This window comes from Mustela erminea, chromosome 5 (genome assembly GCF_009829155.1).
Source record: "Mustela erminea isolate mMusErm1 chromosome 5, mMusErm1.Pri, whole genome shotgun sequence".
In the NCBI taxonomy this organism is placed as follows: domain Eukaryota; kingdom Metazoa; phylum Chordata; class Mammalia; order Carnivora; family Mustelidae; genus Mustela; species Mustela erminea.
The window spans coordinates 69,944,578-69,970,600 of NC_045618.1; the positions used below are offsets into that span (position 1 = coordinate 69,944,578).

The 26,023-nt window shown below is 37.2% G+C and overlaps 1 protein-coding gene across 9 annotated transcripts in view; it reads right to left on the reverse strand.

Moving 5' to 3' along the window:
• ATP8B4 (ATPase phospholipid transporting 8B4 (putative)) overlaps positions 1 to 26,023 on the reverse strand; it is a 268,272-nt gene that overhangs the window by 209,718 nt on the left and 32,531 nt on the right. For all 9 annotated transcript variants that reach the window (XM_032343690.1, XM_032343682.1, XM_032343688.1 and 6 more), the window contains one exon: positions 8,219 to 8,277. In XM_032343690.1, the coding sequence (XP_032199581.1) occupies positions 8,219 to 8,277 (59 nt within the window). The remainder of the gene's footprint in view (positions 1 to 8,218; positions 8,278 to 26,023) is intronic.

The following is a 26,023-nucleotide window of genomic DNA, read 5'->3' on the forward strand; positions in this document are numbered from 1 at the left end:
AAAAAAAAAGAAAAAAAAAACTACTGTTGCTATGGGAAAACCCCAATACAAAGCATAGCAACCAACAACCAGAAACCCATAACAAATGCAAGTTACTAGTACTTTCCACAACTAATTCCAACTTGTCATACTGCTTGTCATCATCTGTACTCTCCAGTTGGTGCCTAAATTGCTCTGGTAATCAGGCCTGCTGGTGAGGATCTAGGGCACTTCGGCATGCAACTATGCTGCTCAGGAAGAAAAGAAAGAGAAACCCAAATTTCCCGTCAGGCTGGGGATTAAAGCGGAATTCAGGAGCCCCACATGTTGATATCCCAAGTTTCCCCCTCAAAAAAATACTTAAGAGTTTTACCTTCCAATGGATTTGGATAGCCAAAATATGTGAGAAGAATTCATTCAAAAATGTACTTAATTTCAGCGAGTCTGAAAGCTTCTACTTTTCTCCTTTTTATTGCAAATTATTAATTGAGTGGACTATACCTCCATGCCCTTATCTTTTGCATATTTTTTTCTGCCCTTTGACTTCCAAATCTCAACTTTAAAAAAAAAAAAATTATACAACTATTTTCTTTATGTCCTCTAATCACTCCCTTCTTGATAAAGATGTTTTTCTTGGGGTGCCTGGGTGGCTCAGTGGGTTAAAGCCTCTGCCTTTGGCTCAGGTCATAATCTCAGGGTCCTGGGATTGAGCCCCACATTGGGCTCTCTGCTCAGCGGGGAGCCTGCTTCCCCCTCTGTCTCTGCCTGTCCCTCTGCCTACTTGTGATCTCTGTCTGTCAAAAAAACAAATAAAATCTTATAAAAAAAAAAAAAAGAAAAAGATGTTTTTCTTACCATAAGGAAGTTCCTCAAAAAAAAAAATAAAAATAAAAAAGAAATACCATATGGTCCAGTAATTCCAGTACTAGATTTTTACCCAAAAAAAATGAAAATACTATTCAAAAAGATATATGCATCTCTATGTTAATTGCAGCATTATTTAAAATAGCCAAGGTGTGGAAGCAGTCTAAATGTTCATGCACAAATAGAAAGGAGGATGTGATATATATATACATACATACATATAGATATATACAATTGAGTATCATGCAGCCGTAAAAAGAATCTTGCCATTTGCAACAGCGTGGAGGGATCTAGAAGGTATGACATTAAATGAAATAAATCAGACTGAGAGAGACAAATACTACATGATTGCACTCACATATGGAATCTAAAAAAACAAAACAAATGAAATAAAGAAACCAAAAGCAGAATGAGACCTATAGAGAGCAAAGTGATGACTGTGGGGGATGTGGGGGAAGGATGGGCAAAATGGGTGAAAGGAATTGGGAGGCACAGGCTCCCAGGTGTGTAATAAGTCATGTGAGAAAAAGGTAAAGGCACAGGGAATATAGTAAATGGTATTGTTAATAGCACTGTACAGTGACAGATGGTAGCTACACTTGTGAGCATAGAGCTTTGTCCACTCACTATGTTGTACACCTGAAACTAATGTAACATTGTGTGGCAACTATATTGAAGTTTAAAGATCTTTAAAAAAAATAAAATAAAGGTGTTTTTCCTTAGTTCTTAACCTCATGAGCACCTAGCATTAGATATGGTTATCCACCCCCAATTTCCTGAGAGACTCCTTTCTTCTGGCTTTCATCTCATTGTCCTCCCTTTGTTCTCAATCTCTGCTGCTCCCTGCTCCTTCTTGGGTTCCCCCCACCCCTAAGTAAATGTGGGTTTCTACCCCCATACCACACAGGTCAGCCATCACTCCTCAACAAATTCTACTTTTTTCCTAGCTTTAAGCATCTTCCTCTAACTGATATCCCTATTCTACAGCTGTAAGCCCACCCAGTTATTTTCTGTATTACCTGGGCATCCCCATTTGGGTATCTAGTCTATTTTATCTGGAAGGCAAACAAAATTCTTTTTTCACTTTGTGACTCCTCAACTCCTGAGAGCCTATTACCTCATACTCAAATTTTTTTAATAATCTCACCTACCTGAAGAATAATTTCCTATGACACACCCCTCACGCCCAATTAGGTCCAACAAACAAGGCTCACATCAATTCCCATTTTTTCTGGCAAGACTTCCTCAAACACTTTCCCTAACATTTACAAGCCACATCACACCATTAGGACTTAGCATTACTTTTCCTTGTTACCTATTACCAAGTTTGCTCTTATGGGTTAGCCTTCTGTCCTTGAGTAGATCATATATGCTCAGGTAGAGAGCAGAACCTATATCCCCTGTCCTGGTAATCCCAGCAGCATTAAATTAAATTAATTAAATTAAATTAAATGCATTGGCATTCTAAGCATTTAAGGCCTTCTGGCAGGTACTTTGGGACCCACAAAAACAGCCTGCTCATCTCAATTTCCTCATTTTTTCAATTGAAGTATAGTTGACACAAAATGTTATATTAGTTTCAGGTGTACAACACAGTGATTTGACAACTCTATAGGTTACACTATGCTTACCACAAGTGTAGTTCCCATCTGTCATCATACAATACCGTTATAACTCCATTGATCAAATTCCCTATGTAGTACCTTTCATCTCTGTGACTTACTCATTCCATACCAGTTTCCTTGTGTATGTTAATGCCTTTGAGCTTTATATTCTTCTTGTACATAGTCTCAAATCTTCTTTGGAAAGTAAGTCAGTCAACAAACATGCATGTTTCTGGCTTAGAGCAGGCACATTGTGAGTATACTGAATTTTGAAAGTCATTTTTATTTCTATAAAAACAAACAGGGGCACCTCTGTGGCTCAGTCATTTAAGCATCTGACTCTTAGTTTCTGCTCAGGTCATGATCTCAAGTGTCATGGGATCAAGCCCCCATCAGGCTCCATGCTTAGAGGAGAGTCTGCTTGAGATTCTCTTTCTCCCTTCCCATCTGCCCCGCCCCACTGTCCCGCACATGAGTGCACATGTCCCCTCTCTCTCCCTCTCAAATAAATAAATAAACCTTGGGGTGGGGGGTGAGGAATGGACAGTGAACCTTCAGTTTCACTCCTACATACAGGAACACAAAGTTTTACTGTTATACCCGCCTGGTCTCAGAAACACAGACATACCACTGTAATGTGGCCCTAAAGAGGTCCTTGTAACCTCAGTCAAGCTCACATACCCAGAAGAATGGTGGGCCATATTTTTCTACTCCACTCTTAACCACCTAAGAGAAAAAAGAAGTGGAAACATATGAAACCCTGTATAAATGGGTGGGAGGAAAAAGTTTGTTTTGAAGGGAGTCTTGGTCATGTCATTGTAGCACTAACAGCTGAGAGAGCCAAGTTGTCACACTAATGAACACTCTTTGGAAAATCCAAATCATTATTGCTCTAGCAAGCACAAAAAAATCACAAGACCAACAGCAAATTCCATCCAACAACCATGATATTGACAAGACATTTTAAGATTCTAGGAGTAAGTCAGGGTATCAAAATTGCTATTTTTGGATGGAAGGCTTTCTTTATAAGCATGCAAAACTATTTGGTCACATTTTCACCAACTTATCTAAGCCTGCACAATTCCTAAATGGGATCAACAATTTAGTTCAAAAAAAAAATCTTTTGGAACTTCTACTCTACATTTGTGCATAAAATACATACAGATATTAAACATCCAGCTTGACTGAAGCTTCTGAGTTTGAGGCAGGATAACTTCCTCATGACTCAAATGAGTTCATCTGCCTTCTCAAATTCTGTTGAATTTGAGAACTGAATGAGGATGGTATGTGCCTGTGCTTTTTTAAAAAAGAGAAAGAAGAACCAGTGAGAAAACCAATGTTTTCCAATGTCATTTCTTTATTTTTAAACAAAATCAGAAAATAGCCATAATTAATCTAACACTTTTTCCTGACTTTTTTGACATCAACACATCTTAATAGAACTACAACTGTTTTCACAGCTTCCACCATTCACTTTGAACTCCTTTTAATAGGGATAATGGGTCTGGATGCTTGGCTCACTTTTACAATTTTTCTAACATTTTTAACATTAACATATTTTAATGCAACCACTGTTTTCATTACTAGCATTATTCATTCCTATTATTAACCAGGAAAACTTTGAACTCCTTTCTAATGAGAATAATAATTCCAGCACTTGGCCGGCTCTCCCTACACTCTCCAGTCCTGCTTTGCTGTACACGTCTGAACAGTCCAAAATCCTGTTTGTAATTTTATGTTTTCTACCTTCCAGTTTTCTCAATATCATGTCTAATTTACCAATTAATTTCACCTAGAATCATTAACCTTGCCTTTTGTTAATGTTCTAAACGCTTTATCTCTTAAAAGCACTTTGATCATTTTTTAAGCCTATGCTGTATCCTATAACGTACCTTGAAGCTTTAGGCTTCATTAATAAATTAAGGTTCTCCAGGTATTGAAATACCTTCCTTCAGCCTTCAAACAGAAACGTTTGCTTGGCCAGGCTTAGGATTTATGGAAATCACACCATTTATCTGAGCTTTGTGTAAATTTTTCTCCCAAATTCTCATTTACAAATGCTAAGGGTAAGATTTAAGGTCATTCTCAGACTCCCATTTGTAAAATTATCTGCTTTATTTGCCTTTGTCTCCAGAGTACAAATATTTTATAAGTAGATATGTGAGGAAAAGGAGAAGAAATTTAGGAACTTTTGGATTGGTCAAAACAACAGCATGGCATCATGGGAAAAACATGCTTTGGAATCTGGCCAATCTGAATTAGAATTCCAGCTTCACCACCTATTAGTTCTGGAAATGGAGACCCACTTCATTTTGCTTGGTTTTGTGGCCTGGTATGGAGCTGGGCAAACCAAACACCTCATATGTAGCTGGACACATAGCTGTAAGAATGGGAGTCACTATCTAACTATGTGACCTTACCAAGTCACTTGAGTAAGATCTCTGTGTCTCAATGTTTTTACACACAGATAATATAAGTGCTCTGAGATAATATAAGTGCTCTTATTTATAGAATTGTGGTGAGGTTAAATAAGTTTAATATAGTAGAGTGCTTAGCTCAATGCTTTTCATATGGTAATTACTCCAGGTGTGTATTAGTTATTAGTACCACTATCTTTATTACTATCTCTGTTAGTCATGGATCTACCCATCAATATCCATGCCAAGAGTGTCAGGTCAATTTCCTAACCTTGTCAAATGCTTTGTACAGAGCAGGTAAATACCTCTTTGAGGTATTTACCTCAGGGTATTGAGGTACAGTTAAATACCTCCTTGAATAATTCTCATTTCCATATGGCTTACTTGACAGGGCTGGGAGGGGGTCTCTAATAACCACAATCATTTACATACACTTTTAGTCTGGTTTCTCTAACCCTTGCACCATCAGCAACTTCAACACCTTCAGTATCACAGAACTGCTAATTTTTCGGCATGATATTTACTGCAAAAACAGCTTTTACTACTTTAGCCAATTTTTCAGCATCTTCCTAACGTTGATTACCACTATCTTATTCTATCTGATGCTTCATAGGGAATCAATCATTTAGTGTGACTACTTGCCCACCACCTTGTTAGTTTTAAGAGAAAAATCCATATAAAATGTTTAGCACAGGGCCTGGTGCACAACAGGAGATATGTATATATGCAGGTATATTTGCTAGTCTTGCTATTATCAAATATTTTATATAATCTTTAATAAATGGTCCTATGAGGAAATACCCTATTTCACAGATGAAATAACTGGTAATTAGAAGCAAATTGAGTTCACAAGTTAGCAAATGAGAAAGGTTTCAAACTATGGTCTATTTTATCCTAAAACACTCTTTCTATGATATATGGGGGGACTTCACCAGTTGTCCTTGTATCTTTTTCGTAAAAACTTTCAGTTTATTCCCACTCCTTTTTAATGTTTAAGTGGGAATATTGTTTTTTCAATTGTTAGCATTCCAAGTTTTGAGGTCTCTTCAAATCTACTTCCATTTGGTGTAACAGTCCTTTAAAGCTGGGCGAGGTTAAGCAAAAGGCACTAGGATTTCACCTTTCTTACAAATATATTCCATATAGCAAGTGGTTTAAAAGCCTTAAAACCAGATGTAGTCCCATCTCTACACAGAAAGCTCATAGGGTCATTGTGTGTTTCTCTACTTTAATCCTTACAACAACTCTATGAAATTAGTACTTGTATCACCCCCACCTTGTAGCCAAATAGACTAGGACTGAGAATGGCCCCACAGTTCACCATATGGACAGCCATCCAGTTGGGAGTTCCCAAATCAAGACAATATCAGCTTTGTCTACTGGGGACCCATGCCCATTTATGGAGGCCTTCCTCATCCTTGAGCCATAGCAGTAATTAATAGAACAAGGATACCTGGGCCCCTCTCTCCTCTGCAGCCTCCCTTTCTTAACTCTTGTCCTTCTTGGTTTTGCCAGCTCATAATGCACTTTGTCCTTTCCTTGAAAGGTTGTTTCTTAGAGAGCAAACTGCTTATTTGATCTGCTACAGCCATAAAATATTGTTCTATCGTTTTGTTGTTAGGAAGCTCAAGAGAAAACACAGCTGCAGCCACAAATCTGTGTGCTTTTGTTCAATATCATGAAAGCTCAAAAGAAAACCATCTCTGTATCATTGGTGATCTGAAACCATCATGGCCAACTGTTAACATCTATTTAATCTGAGTGGTAGGCTTTCCTTATAGAGTTACTACTCACAGAATGAAAATACTTGTTACACACTAGAAAACAAGTAAACACAGCCATATACTTAAATGCATAATTACCCCATAGCAGATTACTTATTACTGTTTTCCTCAAGGTCTTAAAATATACACATGTCTAGTCCTCTGATTTGGGGTTTGGTGGTCATGGCTTTCAAGAGTCATCCTCTACAGTTAAAGGACTAGCTATAGAAGGGATATAAAGGCATGGGGCCAATTCTGATGATGATGATAGAAGCCAAATAACTAAAAGCCACACAAAGTGGCATTAATCACCATGAGGAATTTTAGTCTCATTCTTTAAGGCTAAGAAACATGTTCATTACCCTCCTGAGAAGGATTCCTTCTCCCAAGGGCAGACTTCTGTTAACCAAGGTTATAAGATTAACAAAGAAAACCAGAGTTCCAATATATTATTTTATAATGAGAAATCTGTCAAAGAGCCAGCATACTAATTCTTTGTCAGAAAACTTTCACTGATCAACAAATTATAATTAGATGATTAGCACAGTATGAGAAAAAAGGAATTGTTAGCTACCTTTGCTGAATATTTAATAGTACCAAGCTATAATAGCCCAATGCATCCATCTCCATATATGAAAAATACCTGCCAATAAGAACAAAATGCTAAAAACTATCCATTGGGCAAAACTCTGTCATCTTGCTAGTGCCTAAATGGATACTGCTTAAATATGCCTGCCTTCGTAGTTATCAAAACCATCTTTGAATTGAGACTTTCTTTCATGAAATGTGCTGCTGTACTCGATCTTATAGTAGGTCTTACGAGGCAAATGTCACCCACAAAATCAATTCTATTAGTTATCTTTCTTAGAGCTTATAAAAGATTCCATGTAGTAACTTAGGTTGAGTCACAGAAAGATGAGAAGATCTTTATGAGGGCCATCCTGTAATTCATGAAGTTGTTCATCAATGTACCACAAGTTCCTAGAACAGTGCCAGTGACTTAATAGATAATATTTCTAATAAAAATGTAGAAAATCCTCATTTAAAATTTTTTAAAAAGTAGTTCAGTATAAACTTGAATCCCATACATTTTAACTAATCATCACTTCTCACTTGATAAAAACAATCATTCAGGACCTGGAAACTCTGTCCTACACATACTTCTCCAAATTCAGCCTGAGTTACTTACAGAAAATCCCCCAAAGCTATTTATCACCCATCAGCCAATACCACCACTTTTATCACCAAGAATTACCCATGAGGGTAACCATAGAGGCCCATGTTTATATTTTCCTATGTGTTCTAGTGGCCAAATCAGCACCAAAATGAAATAAACATCACTTCTTTAGAAAGAAATTTTATCTTCTTCCTATACCAAAGGGCATACCAACCACTCTTACTGCAGGACAAAAATAAGTGTATAAATAATGTTAAAATCTGTATTTATAGAAATATATAGGACCCTGATACTAAAATGGGTCTAAACATAGTAAGCTTTTAGTGAAGTCATAAAGTTCTAGAAGGCATGAATTCAACTGTCCTTAAGGTAAAACCCATCCCAGCATGTATGCGCTGTGTATGTTTTACTCACTGCATACTGGAACTTTTCATTATATTCACGGTCATTTGCTTTCACGATCCGTTCCACTTCTAAAGAGAAAGAGAAATCAGGCTGAAATTAAATTTTTGACACAAAGAAACATATAACTAATTAAACTAATATCACTTAGGTTACTTTGATTGTCTCAAGGTTTCAAGAATTCTTTCCTTTAGAATTTGAAGGGCATTGGTTTTTTCCAGCCTAAATGCTGGAACATGTGTTGGAAAGTCCCAAAATGGAAAGCTGAAATGTGTCTCATAGTAATTCTGATGCCAGCCATAAAACAAAACATTATGTGTCTCCAATTTCTACATCCCTTTAGCTCCACAAAGACCCTTTCTCTTTACTCCAAGTAGTTCCTAAAGGAGAAGGCTGCTGAAAGTCAAACACCACCTGGGAAGGGATTTTTTTTTTTTTCCCTACAAAGTGAAAAAATACAATATAGCCAAACAGAACCATAACGAAGGGACTGGTGTAGTTACTGACCTTATTAGGTCACTGAGCAAAGGTGATATTTCTAAACAACCCAGGCATAGTGAGAGGAACTGCACATCACCAGGAGATGGAAACTTGCCCTTTGCTGGAAGCTGCTTAAATAATATCTTCGGGAAACAAATGCAAACACCAGTACAGGGGCGCCTGGGTGGCTCAGTGGGTTAAGCCACTGCCTTTGGCTCAGGTCATGATCTCAGGGTCCTGGGATCGAGTCCCGCATCGGGCTCTCTGCTCGGCAGGGAGCCTGCTTCCCTCTCTCTCTCTCTCTGCCTGCCTCTCCATCTACTTGTGATTTCTCTCTGTCAAATAAATAAATAAAATCTTAAAAAAAAAAAACCAGTACAAAAAAAAACAAAATAAAAGAACAACAAACTCAAAGATTATGATGGTGCATAAATTAAAATTTGCAGAGGGAAAGAAGAGACAGTGCTCCCCAGAAACACTAGCAGAATACATTTTTGTAGTAGAAGTAGCAAGTTCTTGCTCCATTTTACTGAATTCAGAGTTGACAAAGGAGTAATGATGGAAAAATGAAAGCTATTGGATGAAGACCAGCAAAAAATTTACCAGATGTCAATGTTGAACATTCATGATGAGTGACTTAATCATTTCACTCATCATTCATGATGAGTGACTTAATCATTTCTCTTAATCTCACAGTTCTCCACCTGGGTAAGTGATAGATGGTAAAAAATATAGGGATAGTGATAAGAGTCCAAGTTTGGAGAAGGTACATACAACCACAGAATTAAAGAAGACTGGACGGTAGAAAGTAACTTAGAGTCATATATTAGGGATGGGGGAAGGAAGAGCAAGGGGAAAGCAAAGAGAAGAAGAGCTAAAAGTAGAAGTGAGAGGACAAGAAGCAGGAGGTGAAGAGGGGAAGAAAGAAAGGAATATATTTTATCCCCATCACCATCCTCCAAACACCAGGCACCGTGGCTTGTAAGAGTTGACTATTTTTTCCTAAAAGTCCCAGAGGAATGCTAATGTCTCCACAGTCTCTTTGGTTCAAGTCTCAAGTATGATGTTGTGTTCACTTCTGAAAACTGCTTCTGACAAATGACACCCTGTCTTTGGTTATAGCTGAGTTTCTACCTTTGCAGAATGTGTGTCTGACATCCACCTACATGGCTCTCTTCTTACCTATTACCTATGTATTAAAGTCAGTGCTCTGTGACTGCTCATGTTTTCAAGGCTAGCTCACCTAATTTCTGGTAAGAATGATCTTGGACTGATGGCCACAGCTAACTAACCACACTGAGTGGGCTTGCCCCTAACATATACAACTCTGAAATCCAAAACTCATGCAGAAGCAACCTCGTAACCAAGCATCCCTCAAATGAAATATTTCAAACCTTGGCTATAAAGATACATTCCTCCCGTTCTTACTGGATCCCTAACAAAAAAGCAAAAATATCAAAGCCCAAAATGGTATTTTGGAGGGTGAGGGTACTTAAGAAGCTTGGACAATTTGTTTATAAACATTCCTACCTTAACACAGGCATAGTAAAACTGCTGAGAGGAAAACAACAGATGTTATTGGGAGGGTGAAGGTTGGGAGGACTCTTCTGCAGGGCAAAGGTCAACCTGGCCCACCTAGCATCCTGCTTATAATGTAAAGATTAGCTTTAGCTATAAGTCAAAACTTGGATATGTTTAATTTTTATTTATTCAATTGCCTTTCGTTTACATCATACACATACAGATGATGATCATTTTTAAATTTCTCATTTATACAAAGCACATCCAGAGATAGAATTCTATAGTTCTGCAGCTAATTTTACTCACTCCAAAAACCAGAATCTTGACTCCTGTCCAATGTCTCCATGTAACCACCCTCCCCAAGAACTATAACCCTTTCCCAAAGCGGCCAGAAGAGTAATTTCTATACTAGGAAAGTTTGAATGCTCTTCTGGGTGTCCACATTGCTCTTGTCCCTTGAGACTTTGTTAGAGCCAGTAAATCCTCTTTTGGCTTCTAAATCATTATTATATCTTTGCTCTGCACTTCCAGTAGGTACAGTCCTTCTGAACAGAGTCTTTATTAATAAACTATGGCATATTTCCTATCCCCTCACTAAGCTCTGCAACATTCTGGCTTTGTTCTACATCCCTACAGTTTTCTGCCTTTAACTTAACTATGCTAAGCCAAGAACTAACAATCTTCCATGTGCTAAGACAGTGGGTGAGGGGATAGAAACCCCTCTTGGCAATAAGTCACATCTTATAAGGAAGGGAAGCTAAAAATGAATCCTCCATAAACAACTCCCCTTGATAATTGCTCAGAGGTTCAGTGACTTAATGCTCAATATTTCATTGGCATTGCAGGACCCTTCCAGCTATGAGAATACTGAAAGAAAAGTACCCACCAGGAGATTTAGGATCTACTAGAGTAAGCTCACTGTTACATAACTGTTATCACTGAATTTGTGTGGTTCCAAAAAGAAGTAAAGTGATACACAGGATGTATAAAATATAGTGAGCCCACATATGTTTAAAGTGAAGTTCAAAGACCTTCCAGTTCAAGAGAGCAAGCAAGTATGTCCTTCTACCTCACTTCCCATCCAGGTCTCACTAAAATAACAGCAATATTTTTTTAAAAAAAAATAAAAACATAACAGTGCTGGAAAACAAGAGTAGAAGCTAGCAGGTGTTCATAAATTTTTAAAATTCCCAGTGAAGCCCCAGAGAAGTTCCAAATTCAGTCAATAAATACAAAGGTTTAAAATGTGCTATGGATAGGGTGACAGTACCAGTTTATGCATATTGTCCTGACAAAATAACTTCTCACTTTCAAAGGTGTCTTGGCTTAGAAGATAAATTATCTGTGCATTCTAGTTTTGGAGTATCACCAGAATAATTAAAGAAAATTGAGCTAGCTGGGCCCCCCAAATACTCCTACCCTTGCTCAGTAAAGAGATTAGGCAACATGCCTAGGGAGGAAACCAAGAATGGGTGTTCAGATCTAAGAAAGTAGAAGCTCTAAACCTCCACATCAGCTACGGGAGACTCAGGTCCTAGTAAACCCTGCCTTACTGAGGCAGCTGTGGAATTTGCCAGGCTATAGACTGAATGTTTATGGTCCCCCAAAATTTCTCTGTTGGAACATTCCCAATGAGATGATATTTGAGTGCCTTTGGGAGTGATTAGGTTATGAGGGTAGAGCCCTCATGAGTGGTATATGCCCTTATAAAAGAGGTCCCAGAGAGTCCCCTGCCCCTTGCATCATGTGAGGACACAGCAAGAAGACAGCCATCTATTAACCAGAAACCAGGCTCTCACCAGACACGAGACGCATTGACTCCTTGATCTCAGACTTCCCAATCTCCAGACCATGATAAATAGATTTGTTGTTAATAAGTCACCCAGTTTATGGTATTCTGCTATAGCAGTGAGAAAAATCTAAGACATACAGAAAAACCTCCCTGTGAGCTGGCAACATCACCAGCCTTCCAATTTAAGGGAAAAGGCTAGCGAGGGGAAAGACCTTTGCAACAGCCCTCTTATGTAAACACAAACCAATAACTATAAGCCAGCAGATGTCTGAGAAAGCTCAATACCACAAAAGACAACGATTCAAGAAGAAGAGATAATACTGAAAATGGATGGAGAAAATAGTTTTTATGCTGATTAGTACCTTGAAGTTATTCAAGACATGGCATTCATGAAGCAAGAACAAGCTGATGGGAACAAAGATAACACAACAAGAAAGAGTTCCTGGAAATTAAAACTACTTAATGGAAAAATAGGTAGGATATACAGAATGAAAAAAAAAACTGAAGAAAGCTCTTAAAATACATAGCAAAATGACAAAGAGGAGGAAGATGTGAAAAAGAACACTTACAAGAAGGGTACATAAACAATGGCTAAATAGAAATAATCAAATAAACAGAAGAAAATGTCCCTGCACCAGAGTTAAGAGCTGTCTTCAAAGTGAAAAAGCCACCAAGACCCAATCAGGATGAATGAAAAGGGACCCACTGTTATCTACAAAATTTTGAGCTCCAAAGACGACGAAAGTATTTTAAAATTTCAGAAGAGAAAAAAAAATGGTTAGCCCTAGAGACCTAAGAATTGGACTAACATGAAAATTCTCATCAGGAGAAAGGAGGATAGAAGACATTGAAGTGATGCCTTCTAGTTTTAAGGAAAAATATGTTTGAGCTCAGAATTCTATACTCAGCCAAATAATCAATCAAGTGTGAAGGAGCAATAAGAACACTTTTTCAGACATCCAAGAGTGTTTACATACAAGATCATCTCCAAAACAATGACTCAAGAATGTAAAACAGGGTAATAGTTTAAATGTTAAAAATAAAGGGAGTCAAAGAAGATATAGAAGCAAGGATGATGACCAACTAAAGTCAACAATGAAAATAAAACTACCTGATGTGATCACCTACATACCTGTTCTAAGTGAGCCACAAATTCTACAGAAAAAGGAAAGTCTTGTCTATTTCCATTTATTTCACAGCCTATATAGCAAAAATAAACCAGTTTCTCAGGAAAAGTACAATTATGTATTAATTCTTGGCTCAAACAATAATTTCTCTGAGAAGTCTTCATAAGGAAGTCATTGTTTGATACAAAGAACATAAAATGCGTTTTTAAGAGCTGTGTTTTGTAAAAATTCTAGAGATCTCATTCCAAACACAATTCAGAGGAGCCAATGCTAGAGTTTTGTACTCAGTCTCTACCTAGCTGATTAAATTCAGACATGTATTTTAGGATATTTAGATGAATAAATAAACAGCAAGTCCTTCCATAAATCACCCTCATTATTATTTCTCTCACCTGCACTTGTGCTAAATGCTAAATGACTGAGTTTCAGATAGAAATTCCTAAAAAAAAAAAAAATGCTGTGTTGCTAGCGGAGTACAAATTCTTGGGACAGAAAATCAAGCTGGTAATAGTGTTAACATTCCTTTGTGATAGCTGAGGAGCCTAACAAAGACATTTACCTAAATAGGAAGCTATCCTTCATCATTTCAACAAGTAAGGAGAAGAGCCATTAGCAGAGGTAGAATTGTCTTAGACACTTACTTTGAATCTACTCTAGAATACAGAAAAATAGGCATAGTAAAAAATAGGTAATTAAACCCACGAAGACCTCCTTCATACAGGATAATGGAAGTAGCCTCCACTTTCCAAAACTCAAAGGCCTGCATAATTTGATGCCTGCCTCAATCAAATAAAAGATCAATGAAGCACTCCTAGAATGCTTATCTTTGAGCCATATGATTAATGTTACCTTATCCAAGATAACTAAATAAGGATACCTCATTTATTTTATGAAGTGGTCATTTAGAAAACAGTTAAATGTTAGGAAACATTTACCAAAAAGAGTAACCTTAGTTTTAGGATAAATGACAAGAATTCTACCCCGTCCCTCCCTACAATAATTATCTGATCCTGCAGATGATAGGTTTCAGATAATAAAACCACATCCACTTATGTATGTACATATGCTTGTCTTTCCATTTGGAAGAAAGAGTTTCATCAAAAACATCCAAGTGTTGGGGCACGTGGGTGGCTCAATTGGTTAAGCATCTGCCTTTAGCTCAGGTCAAGATCTCAGGACAAGATCTCAGGGTCCTGAGATCAAGTCCAATGTTAGCATCTCCTTCTTCCTCTGCCCTTTCCCCTGGTCATGTTTTCTCTCTCTTTCACTATCTCACTCTCAAATAAAAAATCTTTATAAAAAAGCTAAAAAAAAAAAAAAACCCAAGTGTCATCCAATCACTAAAACACAAGTTTGAAAGACAGGAGGGATGTAACACAACCCTGCTGGAAATTTTTAACCTCAGTTGAGATGTTGTTCTTTGTTACCAAGACTTTTGGGACCTATAAAAACGAGAATTTGATGACCAAGCATGCATAGAAGAGGAGGAGGTCTGGATCTTTAAGCCAGATCTTCCTTCTACCAACTATGCATGTAAGCATGTTTTAACTCATGACCTCTCCTTATCTGTAGTTCCTCAAAAAAATAATGCCACTTTGTGTTGACATCATTATATAAGAAAGTACATGGAAAGCACTTTGCAAACAGAAAAAAATAATAAAAACCATTTTTCTAAAAAAAAAAGAAAACAAAAATAGCAAGTAAGTAAGAAAAAAATCACCCAGATTTGGATAGTCAGTCTTAAATTTGCTTGTATTATTATTTCTCAAACAGATTTGAAGTTATTTTCTAATTTTCTGAATATTCTTAGTGGAAACTGGCAAATACCCATTGATTCTTCCCCAAGTTGTTGGAGGCAACACCCAACCCCTAATCTGGGCTCTTCTCCTTCATACTATAATAATTTAGACAAGATCCAGCTTCTATTTCCAGCAGGCATCTATGTCTTTTTTTCTCTTAGTTTTTCTATGAACAACTCCCAACACCTTAATATTTAAGACTAGTCGGTGAATTCAGTAGCTCTGTTAGAAGACCAAGAGTAAGAAGGAAGATTTAGGAGGCCTCCATTGGACCCATAAGTGATCATAGCAAGTACAAATTCCTAATTAATGAACACAACTGTCTTTCTTCAATTAAATCCAGAGCATTTTGTCCTTCACCAAATGTGGTTTGGGAGATAGTCTTCAGGCAATTGGCTTTATATCCCCAAAATCATGAAATGATGAAGCACCACAAAAAATCTGGGGGCTCTGTATAAACCCTGATGACAGGAACTTGTACTTCCTCAACAAAGTTGGTCCCAATCCAAAAGCTGAAGAATGTCTCCAAACATGGAGTGTCATTTGGGGTTTGGGGTTGTTGGTTTTTTTGGGTTGGGTCAGAAGTCTCAGAAAAATACCCTCAAGCCAAATCAATAACTTAAGCTTTTTCCTTTTTGTATTTTCTTTCATTCTTCACAATCTGGTCTCGTGGTTGGGAGCCAAAGCAATTCATTAAAGACATGAGGAAAGAACAATGAGTGGGGAGAGCTTTAAAGAAAAGAGTTCCCCCACCCTCCAAGATTTCCTGATTTGACTCCAAAAGCACATTCTGATACAATTGAAAAATATGTGTCCTAAATCGGGGTTTCCTATTGAAACCCAGTGGTGACCTGCAGCTGCTGGGACTTATTGACATTTGAACAGCAAACTAAAGAGAATTGAAGCAAAAGAGAAAAATCTTCCCACAAATTTTTTTTTATTCTTGTCCTGACAAAAGAGCTTGGAAACAGAGTTAGGGGATTCAAACAAATACTAAAAAGCCTTGGGTTTGTTTTCCTCTTGGCTGAGCCAATTTGCTCATCAGGTCCAGATATTTGGAAAATTTGATTTATTGGAAGCTCTATTCCTCCCATGGCTTACTATAGCTTCACAAAGAAACATAAAAATTTTTAACTAGTTCATTCTTCTTCCACCATGCACGAATTGGATTACATAAGTTATAAGTAAAAATCGATAAAATCTTCATATAAGTCTGTGGTATATTGCTTTCTATAAGTATAGATTCCACAACTAGAGAGTTAAGAATTACCACAATATAATGTTAATAATAGCAGCTAGCATGTATTGAGCACTGGTTAAAAACTAGATACTTTGAGAACTGTTTGACATACTTTATTTCATTATTCCTCAGAACAATCCAGGTACCAATAGGTATATGCTATTATTAGTTCCATTTTATAAATGAGGAAAAAAAGTCCTCACAAGATCATGCAATACAACCAGATTTCAAACACTGAGCTGCCTTCTTATGAAAGCAGTGTGAAAGAGATTTTGGGTATCAGGAGATGTTAAATGGCACTGTGCAGAGTTGGCAGGGAAAATGCAAATTGCTGTGTGCCTGTATTCAGAGGTCAAGGAGAGGAAGAAGAGGACTCTGTTATTGAATGCCATGCTCCATGGTCTACCTCAAACACACACTCCCTCCCCATTAGCCTTGCAGCCCTGTGACCTCTCACATTCCACTGCTTCTAGGCTTCTCTCTGCTTCCTGGTAGAGGCTGCGTCCTCTTCTTGGAGCCTTTGGGCAGTCCTTTCTGAGAAAACTCTCCCAAAACCCTGTTCAAAACTTACTGCTTTCTTTGCACCCTTTCTCATATGGGCCTAATGCTAGGCTATTGGTTTTTATTTCTATTCTTTTATAATTTAATTGTGTATAGCAAAAAAAAAAATGCATTTTTATGAACTGAGCCAGGATCAGAGTATTTTCTGTGAAGATGAAAAATAGCTGTATCTTCCTACAGCATTCCCTTTCAGAAAGAAAAATAAAATAAGGATCTATCCCAAGAATCACAAGAGCCTAGAAGAAGCTGGAGGACGTTTAATTTTCCACTGTGAGACACATCCTGGCCACCCAAGGGAAAGCACGCCACCTGTCACCAAGTGAGAGCAAAGAACCCTAGGTAGAAAAGAAAGACACAGGACAAGGAAATTGAAAGACATCTCTTCTGATATCTCAGGGTTTGCACAGGAAACTGTGTTTTTCAAAGCTTACATTTGTTATTTTGAGATGAAGGGGGCTTATAAATTGGGTTTCTTTAGTACATATTGGTTTCTGTGCCTCAGACCCATGAATCCATGTGGCAATAAAAATATGATGGAGCCAAGACAAGGGGATTTATTCCAGAAATATTCCAGAAATATTTAGGGAGCTCCTTTGAGCAAGGCTTTACTATAGACAGTGAAGAAAAAAATCAAGACAGCAATAGCCTTCGAGGGGTGAACATGTCCACAAATACCCACATGGCAGGGAAGCAGAGGAGATGCCCAGGAGCCATGGAAACCAGAGAAAAAGAAAGTCAGGTCCACGGGGGTGGAGAAAAGGCATCACCACCTATCTCAAGTAGCTCTGAAGGGAATTTATGCATCTCAATACACACTGGGGAGTATGGTACGTTGTTTTGCCAAGCTCCTTATCCATGCCATTTACTGAAAAAAGGAATTTGGTAAAGGTGGTCTGCCACCTAAGATAAAATATGGACTTTTCAAGAGGACATCTCCAGTTCCCCAACCCCGGTCTCTTCTAGCAAATAGTGGACCACATGTGAAAAGACCAAAAGAAAAATTAGCAACCTCATTTTATTTACCTACTAGTGAAGCATGTGGAGAACATATGTTTTAGAAGAGACACAATGGAGCCAGAACTTTGGGCAAAAAAGAAATCTGCCTACTTCTCACACTCCCCTCCCACTCTACCTATCTACACTGTGGTCCAAGTCATCCTTTCGCTGTCCTCCAGCCACTGCAATAGCCTGCCCTGGGCCTCCCAGCTTCCTCCCCTGGCCCCATAATCTATTTTTAATAGGGCAACCAGACTGATCCTTTTCCAATTGTATTTGTTTCCTATTGCTCTTCTAGCAAATCACCACAAGCTTATAACAACACAAATGTGTGATCTTATTATTCTGGAAGCCAGAAGTCTAAAAAACAGAGCTCATAGAGCTAAAAATCAAGGTGTTTTATCAGGACTGAGTTCCTTCTAAAAGCTGTAGGAGAGAATCCATTCCTTGCCTTTTCCAGCTTCTAGAAACTGCCCACATTCCTTGCCTCATGGCCACATCATTCTGACCTCTGTTTCTATGGTCATATCACCTTCTGACTCTCCTGCGTCCCTCTTATAATCACAGTGGACCTACCTGTATAATCCAGGGTACCCATCCTATCCCAAGATCCTTAACCATATCTCCAAAATTTATTTTACCATGTAAGGGAATATATTCACAGGTTCCAAGGATTAAGACATGGACATATCTGGGGGAAGGGGCATTAATATGCCTACCACAAGAATCATCTTTTCTCTGCTCAAAATGTCCAATGCTGTGGCACCTCAAGAAACAAGCAAGTTCTTATAAAGGAATTCAGGGCCCTGCTTAATCTTCACACACTTACCCCATTACAACCACCAAAAGCCCATGGACAGTGAAGCTAATAAAGCTTAAGCTTCAGAGCACCTCACTAGCACTTTCATTCCAAAACCCTGGGAGTCACACTAGAAATGTGTTTGTCCAGGAAATCTTACTGTTTCCAACAACATGGATGGGCCTTGGTGGCATCATGCTAAGTATAATAACTCAGACTGAGAAAGACAAATACTATCTGATTTCACTTATATGTTAAATCGAAACAAACTCACAGAAAAAAGAGACCGGACCTCTTGTGGTTATGGGTCAGGGCAAGGAGAGGGAGGCACAAACTTCCAGTTATAAAATAAGTAAGTACCAGGGATATAATGTAAACATGATGACTGTACGATATATGTGGTATGATATACAGGAAAGATATTGAGAGATTTATTTTTTTGAAATAAATCAAATGTACAAGGTAACTTACATTTAATGTACAAGGTAACTTACTTATTATTTGATTTTGTTGACTAGCTTTCTTCCCCCCCACAAAATTGTAAGCTCCATACAGGTTGAAGTCTTTTTTTTTTTCTTTTCAAAATCTGTTTTGCTCACAGCTGTATCTGAAACCTTTGGAACAGTTTCTGGCACATAATAGATATCCAGTCAATACTTATGAAATGGTTGGATTGATAGATAAACAAGCAAATAAATGAATGAACTACCACTCAAAGTTCTCATTATCATAAGACAACCAAAACTACCACAGTCAAACAAGATCATTCCAGCTAAAATAATTGAAACATGGTATTTTCATCAACTTATCCATCTTAAAGAATGTAAATTTACAATTCACAGTAAACAACTGCTGAGTTATTAAGGGTACTTTTCTTTATAGAAAATACCATTTGGGGATTACTTCATAAGCTTTAAGATTTTATTTCACCATTGAAAGATTTCAAAGCATATTTCAAAGTTAAGCCCAGAAATAAAAATTATCATTTCCTTTAAATTAGGAAGTTCTGTTTGAACAAATAGCAAACACAACATTACACAAGAACAAGGTCCAGCAGGGGACTATAATTCAAATAGCACTTACTAAAACTACTCAGAATAATAACAATCACAGCTACAAATAAGAATTTGACATATTCCAGATACTGGTTCAAATACTAAATTAAGGAAGTGTTCTAAGGTTTGGGTCCATGGCAGGGATCTGAAAGTATTTTTTTTTAAATAAATGACTATAATTCTAGGGATAAAATTAAGGATTTTTCTTTTACAAAACCAAAGTATAACAAATAGAATATTATTGGGAATACTAAAGAAAGAAATGGAGAACTGGAATAAATGCATTTACAAATATGTTCTAAGTCCAATAAGTATATATGCCACACAGTGTTGTTCTAAGTATAATTTTATTCTTCACTACAATGAGGTAGTTCATAATAGACTCATTTTTATGTATATGTCATGGCTAATATTTAAACCTATTCTAGCCAATAATACTGATTTATATATTCCTTAACCATTCCTTAACCATTATTTTCTTATTCAATTCACTATTCTTTATTCCTTATTTATACTTCCCAATATATTCAAATACTCCTATAACTACTACAGAACAGTAATATTTAATGTATTCTCCTGGTAAGCTTATAAGACATTATTAAAAATGGTTTTTAAGTTTCCCACTACAACAGTGTGAACTGTGTCAGGATCAACTCATCTGCTGAGAACTTTAAGAGCTAGATGACATATACAAAATGTTTGTAAATGTTTGAAAATGTTTGGAAATACATAGAACAAAATCAGACAGAACATGAAAGGCCAAGAACCAGCAAAGTACTGAGGTAAACCTGATATTCTTGACCTTACCCCTTAAGGTATTTTTTAATTCCTCAGCTTCCCAGAGGTGAGAGAAGACAACAATTAGAGTTCAGAACCTAGCAGGGAAGAGGAGCCTTGGTAACACTCGAGGTTTCTAGTTGACTTCTGAAGGACTACGTTCTAGGAGTAAGAACTAACAAAATTAGATGATGCCTTATAAATACTGAAACCCAGACTCGTACTATGTCAGTCTCTGACTGTATCAAGATGATCTGTTCCTTCTCTAATTGTGTCTGAGAGGAAAAGTAAATTTTCCTCAAGGAAGATAACATTATCCAGATTCCCTACAATTTTTTCATAGGTAAGTTCTAGATTTTAATAATAAATTAGCAAGTATGGCAGGGCACAATATCAAACTATCGAAAACCAAGAGAAAAATCTAGGAAATAGAAACTGACCTACATATGATCTAGATATTGGAACTATCATACATGGACTTTAAAATAATTGTAATTAACATGTACATTAGAATAGATGACAAAATACAAATTACCAAATTACACATAAAACAAAAAACAAAATGTATAGAATTTGAAAATACTACAAATAAGCATTCAATATAGAAGTTTAACAGCACATTAGACACAGCAGAGGGAATAGTTGTAAATTAGTGATTAGAAAATATAAAAACTGTACAAGGAGGGAAGAAAAAAGTTGAAAATATCAGAAAAAAGTATAAGCACAGAGAGACATGGTAAAAGTTCTATCAGATGTATAACTAGAGTCCCACAAAAGAGACCTGAGAGAATAGGAAGTAGTAACAATATTTGAGAATATTCTGAGAATTTTCCAAATTTCCCAAAGAAATCAAGGTGAAAAACTCAGAATCTCTAGAAATTGCAAGCTTGTTAAATACAAAGAAAACCATATCTATGCCCAGAATAGTAAAAATGCTGAAAAACAAAAATAAAGTTTTTAAAATAGACAGAAAACATATCACTTCAACAGAAGAATAACAAGAATGTCAGCTTACTTTTCTTTTTTTAATGTAATTTTATTTTTTCAGTGTTCCAGGATTCATTGTTTATTCACCACACCCAGTGCTCCATGCAATATGCGCCTTCCTTAATACCCACCACCAGGCTCACCCGACCCCCCATCCCTTCCCCTCCAAAACCCTCAGTTTACAGACTGTCAGTTTACTTTTTAAAAGAACAAGTGGAGATCTGAAGTGACAGAATGGTACCTTTAAATTGCCAGAAGAAAAGACTACCAACCTGGAGTGCTATGCTCCATAAAAATATTTATCCACCCAGCCTGGGTGGCTCAGTGGGTTAAAGCCTCTGCCTTCGGCTCAGGTCATGATCCCAGGGTCCTGGGAGCACGAGCTGCGCATCTGGCTCTCTGCTCAGTGGGGAGTCTGCTTCCCTTCCTCCCTCTCTGCCTGCCTCTCTGCCTAATTGTGATCTCTGTGAAATAAATAAATGAAATCTTTAAAAAAAATTTTATCCAAATATAAATGCAAAATAAGGATCTTTTTCCTAATGAAAAGTGACTGAGTTCACTACCATTAGTTCCACACTTTTTAAAAAATGAAAGGAAATCTTCAAGCAGAAGGAGAATTACTCTAGATAGAATCACAGAAATGCAGAAAAATGAAAAAAAAACTGAAATGTTGTAGGTAAAACTACACAAATAATAAACATGTTGACAATAACACAAGTTATTGGTTACTGCTGTCTTGTTAGTTTTACAATACACAATGAATTATATACATGATAACAATGGCACAGAAATAGATAAGGAAAGTTAAAATGCTCTAAATTGTTACATGGCTCACAAAGTAGTAAAAGTACTGAAGTTAATCAAATAGTTATGTCGTAATCCTAAAAATAACCACATAAAGAACATTAAAAGAATGATAAGTAACTTAAATATTCCATTTCTATTCCTATTTTCTATTTATATTCTAGAAATAGAAAAGCAATAGAAATATTGCTTATGCAAAGGAAGGCAACAGAAAGAGAAATGTAGAATAACAAATAGTAAGATAATAGATTTAGCCATAAATGTATCAGTAATTGTATTAACAATAAATGAACTAAATACTTCATTGAAAAGTCAAAGTTTGGTGGCTCAGTCATTAAGCTTCTGCCTTCAGCTCAGGTCATGATCCCAGGATCATGGAAGCAAGCCCCACATTGGGGTCCCTGCTTGGCGGCAAGCCTGCTTCTCCCTCTCCCACTTCCTTTGCTCGTGTTCCTGCTCTCACTGTCTCTCTCTCAAATAAAAATCTTTTTTAAATAAATAAATAAAAGTCAAACTCTTTCAAACTCTATTTTTTTTTAATTTTATTTATTTATTTGACAGACAGATCACAAGCAGGCAGAGAAGCAGGCAGAGAGAGAGGAAGGGAAGCAGGCTCCCCGCTGAGCAGAGAGCCCGATGCAGGGCTCGATCCCAGGACCCTGGGATCATGACCTGAGCCAAAGGCAGAGGCTTTTAACCCACTGAGCTACCCAGGCACCCCTCAAACTGTATTTTTTTAAAACCACAATATATCACATCTTAAATTTAAGACATTAAAGGGCTGAAAGTAAAAAGAAAAAATATGTAAACATTAATAAAAGGAAATCTGATATCACTACACCAATACCAGATAAAGTAGACTTCAATATATAACAATTGCTAGAGATAAATAGGACCATTCCCTAATAATAAAAGATCATTCTTCTAGGAATATATAACTCTATATTTGTATACATCATAATGTAACCTAAAAATATATAAGGCAAAAACTGACAGAACTAAAAGGAGAACTAGACAAAGTTAGGAATAGCTTCATAAACTAAAATATGGCTATAATGGTTGATTTTAATGTGTCAACTTGACTGGGCCATGAGGTGCCTAGATAGATAGTCAAACAACATTCCCCATGTGTTTGTGAGAATCCTAACATGAAAAAGACCTTTAAACATTTGATAACCTTTAATGTACGTGGCAGAATAGATACTCTGTTGTTCCAAACTACAGAACAGAAAGTAAACTCAAGGATGTGAAATTCTAGTTAATATGTAGGAAAATTTACTGTCCAGAGGATGATCTAGCTCTTACAGTACATGCTTGAACATGTTAGAGTAAGTAATCAAGGAAAATATTCAGCAACACTACAGGAATAAATTGTCAAGTTGGAAGAAAATTTGGACAAGATGATTTTGAAGACCCTCCTAATTCCCAGGTTTTATCATTCTATACAACCTGAAACTATATTAACAGAATGCTTAGATTAAAAGAGTACCAATTAGAAATAAGGTAGAATATTTAGGAAAGATGACATGATGGACACCACAGATTTAAAAGTTATCTCCACAGAGATGAGTGGAAGCCATGATAGAAGAGCACTCCTCTGAGGAACACACTATACTGACAGAAGAGGACAGAGGACAGAACCAGGGGCAATTCCACCACTGAGGTCCAGTGAAGGAGACAGGGTCATAGCAGTCTGAGTAGCAAGAATTTCCACAAGAGTCGTGAAGACCAAGAAAAAAAAGTGTTCAAGAAGAGAATATATACCCCACCTCCAAATCCACAGAGAGGTAATAAAGGATGGTGTTGAGGAACAGCGCCTTTAGAGAGTCTCCGTGACTGGTGATTTTTTTTTTAATAGCAGCCCAAACTAGACTATATCCTGAGTAATAAAACACCAGATTGCTCAAAGCCTACATAATACCTCAAATAGAGCAGCACACAACTTTTGGAAGTATATGAGAGCCAGAAGAAATCTCTTTTTAACACTTTCTGTTTGTAACTGTACACAATGACTATGATAGCAAATTTTTAAGTATATAGTTTACTCTCTGTACAAAGGGGGAAAAAAAAGACTTCTTTTTCAAAGAAATTTAAGCACAGCATAAAAATCTAGACCACATGGGGCGCCTGGGTGGCTCAGTGGGTTAAGCCGCTGCCTTCGGCTCAGGTCATGATCTCAGGGTCCTGGGATCGAGTCCCACATGGGGCTCTCTGCTTGGCAGGGAGCCTGCTTCCTCCTCTCTCTCTCTCTGCCTGCCTCTCCAACTACTTGTGATTTCTCTCTGTCAAATAAATAAAATAAAATGTAAAAAAAAAAAAAAAAAATCTAGACCACAAGGTGGACTAAGAATAACAATGCTACCTCTTGCTTCCCTCCCAGTTGCAAAGCTGATGAACAAACAATGGGATAACTTATGCCCTACAATACATAGGATAAGAAACAAATATTCAATGTCTGGAATAATTTCTATCATGTTTTGGCACAGAAATTTAGTAAAGTGAAATGAAATGGAATAGGCATTTCTCCTTCATCTGTAGTGGAACCAAATAAAATTTCCCATGTCTTGTTCCCTCTAGATACCAAAAAGTTATGAAAATGTGCAGGAGAACTAATTAGAGAATTCTAACTCCAACGGTGCCTAGGTGGCTTATTCGGTTAAGCAGCTGCCTTTGGCTCAAGTCATGATCCCAGAGTCCTGGGATCTAGCCCCACATTGGGCTCCCTATTCAGCAGGGAGCTGGTTTCTCCCAAACCCCCACTCCTGCTCATGTTCTCTCTTGCTCTCTGTCTCTCTCTCTCAAATAAATTTTTAAAATCTTTATTAAAAAGAGGAAGAAAGAAAAGAAAATACTAACCTCAAAGTTTTAAGAGTTTTTGTAAAACTAGCACTGTCTTAGTATGTCACTGACTGGCAAGTGCTGATTAGCACTTCATTCTAATGACCTCATTTTTGGTTTACTAAGAAAAATAGAAGGTTTTGAAAAAATTATATCCATTTTTCTAAACAAATTATTGTATTAGAAACCAAGTTCAAGGGGCGCCTGGGTGGCTCAGTGGGTTAAGCTGCTGCCTTCGGCTCAGGTCATGATCTCAGGGTCCTGGGATAGAGTCCCGCATCGGGCTCTCTGCTCGGCAGGGAGCCTGTTTCCTCCTCTCTCTCTCTCTCTGCCTGCCTCTCTGTCTACTTGTGATCTCTCTCTGTCAAATAAATAAATAAAACCTTTAAAAAAAAAAAAAAAGAAAGAAAGAAACAAAGTTCAAGGGGGTGCCTGGGTGGCTCAGTGGGTTAAGCCCCTACCTTCAGCTCAGGTCATGATCTCAGGATCCTGGGATCAAGACCCACATCAGGCTCCCTGGGAGCCTGCTTCCCGCCCCCACCCCCCGCCGCCTGCCTCTCTGCCTACTTGGGATCTCTGTCTGTAAAATAAATAAATAAATAAATCTTTAATTAAAAAAAGAAAAGAAAGAAAGAAGAAAGAAACCAAATTCAAACAAAAATTAATGCCTTCACAAGTATAATTGCAAAAGTACTTAATCAACTTTTGGATTTGTTGTTTTTCCATAAGGAATAAACACAAGCAAAAATAACCCTCCTTAAACACATACATTAATACACATGTACTTTTATATGCATTGATATGGTGCCTATAAGGGTAGGTGCCATCTTACATATCTTTTATATCACCAATCTTCTACTGCAGGACCAACCCACTATCTAAGTAATATAAGCTCGCAATAATGCCTAAGAAGCTGGAATATAAATTCCAACCAAAGAGCTATTTATTTTGTAAGTACAATAGATACATCACCTAGGGCCCATAATACTTTGAGGGACACAAAAATGTTTAAATTTTTATTTTAAGACCAGAAGAAAAAAT